This window comes from Cebus imitator, unplaced genomic scaffold (assembly GCF_001604975.1).
Source record: "Cebus imitator isolate Cc_AM_T3 unplaced genomic scaffold, Cebus_imitator-1.0 Scaffold815, whole genome shotgun sequence".
NCBI lineage: Eukaryota > Metazoa > Chordata > Mammalia > Primates > Cebidae > Cebus > Cebus imitator.
Window position 1 is genome coordinate 261,716 of NW_016108130.1, and position 7,271 is coordinate 268,986.

The 7,271-nt window shown below is 41.5% G+C and overlaps 1 protein-coding gene across 1 annotated transcript in view; it reads left to right on the forward strand.

Moving 5' to 3' along the window:
- LOC108297580 overlaps positions 1-7,271 on the forward strand; it is a 31,492-nt gene that overhangs the window by 7,993 nt on the left and 16,228 nt on the right. The window contains exons 4-5 of the mRNA XM_037735454.1: positions 1,627-1,788; positions 4,882-4,951. Coding sequence (XP_037591382.1) covers positions 1,627-1,788; positions 4,882-4,951 — 232 coding nt within the window. The remainder of the gene's footprint in view (positions 1-1,626; positions 1,789-4,881; positions 4,952-7,271) is intronic.

Below are 7,271 nucleotides of genomic sequence, written 5' to 3' on the forward strand. Positions count from 1 at the left end.
TAGGGGAGGGACGGTGGGGGGTGGGAAGCTGGGGAGAGATAGCAAGGGGAGAAATGCCAGATGTAGGTGATGGGGAGGAAGGCAGCAAATCACACTGCCACGTGTGTTACTATGCAACAATTTTGCATGTTCTTCACATGTACCCCAAAACCTAAAATGCAATAAAATAAATAAATGGGAAAAAAAAAAAGAAAGAGAACTCTAAAGAATAAAGAAATATCCACAGAATTTACATGTAATATTTATAAGAAATATGGCCGGGCCCGTGACTCATGCCTGTAATCCCAGCATTTTGGGAGGCTGAGGCAGGCGAATCCTGAGGTCAGCAGTTCAAGAGCAATTTGACCAACAAGGTGAAACCCCGTCTGTACTAAAAATACAAAAATTAGTCAGGCATGGTGCCACGCACCTGTAATCCCAGCTGCTCAGGAGGCTGAGGCAGGAGAATCATTTGAACTCGGGAGGTGGAGGCTGCAGTGAGCCGAGATCGCGCCACTGCACTCCAGCCGGGACGACAGAGCAAAACTCCATCTCAAAAATAAATACCTTTTAAAAATTAAAATAATAGTAAAAAAGAAACATTAGAACTGTGCCTTATATATATATATATATATATTTTTTTTTTTTTTTTTAATTTGAGAAGGAGTCTCACCCTGTCGTCCAGGCTGGAGTACAGAGGCACAATTTCCGCTCGCTGAAGCCTCCTCCTGCCGGGTTCCAGCGATTCTGGAGCCTCAGCCTCTTGAGGACCTGGGACTACAGGCACGCGCCAACACGCCCAGCTAATTTTTTGCATTTTTTTTTCTCGTATATGTATATATTTTGACACGGAGTCTCACTCTGTTGTCCAGGCTAGAGAGTAGTGGAGCCATCTCGGCTCACTGCAACCTCCGCCTTCCGGGTTCAAGTAATTCTCTGCTTCAGTCTCCCGAGTAGCTGGGATTTTTACAAGCACCCACCACCACATTCGGCAAATTTTTGTATTTTTAGTATAAACAAGAGTTCACATGTTGGCCAGGCTGGTCTTGAACTCCCGAACTCGTGATCCACCCGCACTGGCCTCCCACTGAGCCGGTCCCTCCCCCCGCCTTATTTTTTTTTAGTTTGGCTCTTATTGCCCAGGCTGGAGTGCAATGGTGCAATCTCGGCTCACTGCAATCTCCGCCTCCCAGGTTCGAGCGATTCTCCTGCCTTAGCCTCCGGAGTAGCTGGGATTATAGGCCTGTGGCACCACGCCCACGTGGTGGTGGGTGCCCGGCCTAACATTTCTGTTTCTATTCGGGGGTACATGTGCAAGTTTGTTGCATAAATATATTGCAAAATGGTGGAGTTTGGGCTTCTAGTGTACCTATCACCCAAATAATTATTTCTTTTATTATTTACTTTTAGACACTTTTCATTTTATTATTAATATTTTAACTTTCTAGTCTTTAACTTTCTCATTATTCACATTGATCTACATCTTCGCTACCTTAGGCACACAGGCTGGGAACATCCAACTTTCCCTAAGGTTGTGGGCGAACAGGCTTCTGGGAAATGGAGTCTCACGTTCGTGGGCTCAGCGCGCATGCTCAGGAGACAGTTTTTTTTGTTTGTTTTGTTTTTTGTTTTTTTTTTTTGTTTCGTTTTGGTTTGGTTTGGTTTGGTTATTTGTTTTTGTTTTTTTTTTCCACCCCTCCCCCCCAACCTTCCGTGCAGGTGCAATCGGCGTAGGCGTTCCCTCTGGGAAGATTCTTTGGCTTCAAGTTGGAGACAGACCCGGAGTCCTCAGGTCTGTCCGCCGCTCAGGTACGGCGCAGATTGGGAGCGACGGGCTATCTGCTGGGATGGGAAAGCGCTGCGCGGCTTGGGCAGCGGGTGGCAGGGCGGGCGGGAAGCGGCGGGCTCCCGGCGGTGGGAACCCTGGCGCCTGCGCGTGAGCCCAGAGGGACGGCGGTGTGGGGGCTGCTAGGTCGAGGGAGGGGTTGGTGGTCTGGTGTCGGAGGTCCAAGGTAGGGCGTGGGGATCGCGGGGCGCTGGAACCGGGGGTCGCGGGCGCAGGTGACTACGGAATCTGAGTGTCCGACCCCTGGCAGAGCGGGCAGTGTGGATCAGGCGGCTGCGGGAGGGGTCGGGGGATACTTGTTGCCGGGCAGCACGGGTGTCAAAGAATTGTCCATTGTGAGAGATTGACAGGTAAGACTTGATTTACTCCTCTGTGAAACCAGGGAATTAATACCGCCTCGGGGTTGTACAGAGCATTCAGGAAAGTGATGGCAGTGGCTGCAGTCAGTCACAGCAACTGCTTTTAGTGGAAACACGTTTCTTACTAGTTTATTCTTATAACCTCGTTCTCAGGTCAGTGTAACTTCCGCTCCAACAAATAAGGAAAGGAGACCAAGAGGAAAGTGTTGTGCCCAGAGTCACAGCTAGCAGCTAAACACACTAGAGGACAAACTCAAACGTTTCTTTCTCCAAATGCCGTGTTTTCATTTACTGTCCTGCTTATAAAAGCCAGCGTTGCTTCTTCCACAGCAGTTAGCAGAAATAATTTAAAGTATGGAGAAATAATGTGAAGGATTGACTCTTACCATGCAGCAGTTCTGTTTTTCGGATTTCCAGATATGTGTTCGGAGCTCTTGGGTCAGACGGCATATTGTTCCCGAGTTAGGTCTGCGCAGTCCAGACTGGTCTATGTTCTCAGTTCTCAATAGCCTTAGTTTGTGTTTATTGAAGGTCTGATCTGAGAGTCTGTGGTACAGAAAATATTCAGAGTTAAACTGTGGCGCTGAGTGATGATTCCAGTTAAAATGAATTTGTCCTTTAGGTGCATTTCTTATCTTCCTTGGAGCAAAGCACCTCTTGTGAAATAAGAAATCTTGAGGAACAAGATCCATATGTAAAAGAACCACTCGAAAATCGGAGTGAGTTTCCCAGAAGAAGCAATAGCTCCCAGAAAGGAGCAGATTTACTAGATTTGCACACAATTCTCAGAATGAGCAAGATTTGATTGATGTAGCCACATCCAGAAGCCATGCCACAGGGAAGGTCTGCACCAGATTTCAAAAGAGAGTAGGAAAGTGGGCTGAGAGGAATGAAGGAGGGGTTAGGCCATGCAGTAAATAGAGGGGATTTGGGAGACATGCTGTGGGGAAAGTGGTTTCAGAGCTAGATCTGAGTAAATTCTGTCTCCACCAATCCCAGTATAGCCCCGATTCTTTTTTACGTTCACTCTTCCCAGATCCCAAGATCTTTGCACTCCATGAATCTGACATGTAAAGATATGCTGATAAATTCCTTTCTTCTGACATTGTAGGACAGTAGTACAAGACAGATTTTCTGTTTGTCTTGTTCAATGTTGGGAAAAATTGTCCCTAAGAATGTAAGTGAATTTTCCTGGCTTTGTGTTAGTGGCAGAACTGAGAGTAGACTTGAGTCTCCTGACACCAAGGCCGGTGCTGATCACATTATCACTGTTGTAATAGACATCTTTAAAAGGCAGCCTTTTGAGAAACTGCATAGACTGTAGAAAAACAGTTTAAGTGACCTTACTTTAAAGTGCTTCCAATCCTTTTTTTTCATAGCTTTGGGTGAGTGCTTTTAACTCAAGGAGTAAAACAAGGGGGAAAATGATCCGTGTTCGATGAAACTTCTGATGAAGGCTTACTTAGCTTTACTTCATTTATTGTGTTGTGATTCATTTAACCATTTTTGTTATAATTGTTTTATTTCTTTGAGAACACAAAGTGGTACACACATGTTTTAAAACATCAGTCGAGAACAGTTACATCCACTCAGTTAAAAAAAAAGACACATCCGAGCTCCATGTGATCATTTCACTGTCACCAGTGGACATATGGGTGCATCTTAATGGGTTTCTTCCTGCCTCTTCTCCAGGTTAAAAGGGATGTTCTCCCACAGAGAGACATTTTACCCAGGTGATGTTGCAGTTTTGTAAGTAGGCAAATCCGAAGTGGCAAAGCATTTCGTATCTCTAGTGACTTCATTTCTTTTTTTAAATCATAGGTAAACCTTCAGAGATTTCTACATTTTTCCAGGATCAGCAGAAAATGAAGAAATCTTATGTTAGTTGATGAAGTAATTCTGTACTTTTACAGTGGATCTTAGCAGGTTGACCCTTATACTTAAAATGGAAAAGTCAAAATACGTACAATTGAAAGTTTGTTAGAACAGGGCCTGAGTATTTTCCTTCCCTTTATTTTTGAGACTGAGTATCACCCTGTTGCCAGGCTGGAGTGCAGTCATGTGATCTTGGCTCACTGCAATCTCTGCCTCCCAGCTTCAAGTGATTCTCCTGCCTCCACCTCCCAAGTAGCTGGGATTGCAGGCATGTACCACCACACCCAGCTAAGTTTTGTATTTTTTTAGTAGAGACAGCGTTTCACCATGTTGGCTAGGATGGTCCTGATCTTCTAGCCTCATGATCCATCTGTCTCGGCCTCCCAAAGTGCTGGGATTACTGACGTGAGCCACTGCACCCAGCCGAGAATTTCCCTTTTTAACAAGATTGCAGGTGATGATGCTAGTTTTCAGGTCTGTAGGCCAATAGCACTGGAATAGCAGATCAGTTGGGCAAAATTGGCGTATATATGTTACATATATGTGTGTATTATGTGTATGTATATATACACATACATAGATATCTGTATCTGTGTGTATAGATGTGTATATATATATATACACGTCACCTGGAGTTAAGACAGTTATCAGATTTGAGTTGCAAATACTTCTGACCTTTCTGATAGCTATGGCAAAGAGAGATGATCTGTTACATGGCTTTCACTGCTGACGAGAATGAAGCTACCTGATTCCTTTTGGTACGTATGTAAAGTGTGATACTGAAAGCTGAAAAAAAAATTTTTTTTTTTGCTCTTTATACAGTGATGGACAGCCTTCTGGTGGCAACCATGAAATAAATACCTGTAATTCTTCAGTAAAAGCAAAAAGCAAGGTACTAAGCAATACTGAGTTAATGAAGCTTTTCAAGGACCACATTACTAGAGCCCATGTAAATGGCTTTCAGATAGTCTTGCTTTTTCTTTTTTCTGGATAAAACTTATAGAGAATAAATGGACTGTTTCAGTTTAAAATAACTTTCCAGAATTCTTAGTCTTGTTCAATCTATAGAATATTCAATTAAGAGACTGTTTCTGGCAAATGTTTTTGCACTTAATCAAATTTTCAACTCATGATTCATGCAGAATAAATTATTCCCTACCATTTATTGGAATTTGGTCTCTAAACATCACTAATGATAAGTTTGTTTTAGAATATATTTAACATAAAATTAACAATTTAATGTGCACAATTCAATGGCATTTAGCATAGTCACAATGTTGCATAACTGTCATCACTATGTAGTTCCAGAACATTTCATCATTTCTAAAGGAAACCTATGCCTGTTAGAGTCATTTTCCATTCACCCCTGAGTGCAGTCCTTCACAACCAGTAATATATTTTTGTCTCCATGGACTTGCCTATTCTGGATATTTTATATAAATGTAATCATATACTATCTGTTTTGCTTGGTTTTTTTTTGTTTGTTTGTTTGTTTTTCGAGATGGAGTCTTGCTCTGTTGCCAGGCTGGGGTGCAGTGGCGCAATCTCGGCTCACTGAAACCTCCGCCTCCTGGGTTCAAGTGATTCTTCCGCCTCAGCCTCCCTAGTAGCTGGGACCACAGGCGGATGCCACCACGCCCGGCTAATTTTTGTATTTTTAGTAGAGATGGGGTTTCACCATGTTGGCCAGGATGGTCTCGATCTCTTGACCTCGTGATCTGCCTGCCTCAGCCTCCAAAAGTGCTGGGATTACAGGCGTGAGCCACTCTGACCGGCCGCTTGTTTTTTTCTGTTTTTGTTTTTGTTTTTGTTTTTAATAGAGATAGGGCAGACTGGAGTGTAGTGGCTCAATCATAGCTCACCGTAGCCTTGAACTCCTGGGCACAAGCAGTCCTCCCACCTTGGCCTCCCAAAGTGGTGGGATTACAGGAATGAGTCACTGTGCCTAGCCAATATGTGTTTTATGTGTCTGTCTTTCACTTAGTATAATGTTTTCAAAGTTCATCTGTATTGTGGCATGTATCAGACCTCATTCCTTTTTATTGCTAAATAATCTCTTACATGGATGTGCCTCAGTTTGTTTATTCATCAGCTGATGGATGTTTGGGTTGTTTATACCTAATGACTATTGTGAATAGTAGATCTATGAATATCTGTATATAAGTTTTTGTTTGAACACCTGTTTTCAGTCTTGTGGGTATCTACCTACAAGTAAAATTGCGGTGTCAAATATTTTGTCTTTTATTGAGGAATCACCAAACTTTTTCACAGCGCTGTGTAATTTTTCATTTCCACCAACGATGTTTGAGGATTACATTTTCTCCCCATCCTTGGCAACACTTGTTATTACTTTTTAAAATGGTAGCCATTCTAGTGTGTGTGAAGTGGTTTCTCATTGTGGTTTTGATTTGCTTTTTTGTAGTGACTAACACACTTGAGCACCTTTTCCTGTGCTTCTTGGCCATTTGTATATCTCTTTTGCAGAAATGTCTGTTCAAGTCCTTTGTCTATTTTTAAATTGGGTTTATTCTAAGAGTATTTTCTGTGTACTAGACTCTTATTAGATAATATGATTTTCAAATATTTCATTCTGAGTTATCTTTTCATTTTCTTGGTAGTATCCTTTGAATTTTGATGAAGTCTGGTGAATGTATATTTTCTTTTGTTGCATATACTTTTGATGTCATATCTGAAAATTTACTTCTATATTTTCTCCTAAGAATGTTATGGTTTTAGTGCTTACATTTAGGACTTCTGTATTTTCTCCTAAGAGTGTTATGGTTTTAGTGCTTACATTTAGGACTTTGACCTATTTTGAATTAATTTTTGTTTATAGTGTGAGGAAGTGATCCAACTTCACATTTATTTGCCTGTGGATATCCAGTTGTCCCAACACCAATTCTGAAAAGACTATTCTTTCTCTCATGTATGATCTTGGCACCCCTGTTGAGAATCAGTTGACCGTAGAAGTATGCATTTCTTTTTGGACTCTTAATTCAGTTCAGTTCATCTATATGCCCGTTTTTGAGCCAGTTCCGTACTGTTTTATTTACTGTAGCTTCGTAGCAATTTTGAACCCAGGAAGTGTGAGTCCTGATTTGTTTATATTTTTGTCAAGATTGTTTTTTTTTTTTTTTTTTTTTTTTTTTTTTTTTTTTTTTTTTTTTTTTTTTTTTTTTTTTTTTTTTTTTTTTTTTTTTTTTTTTTTTTTT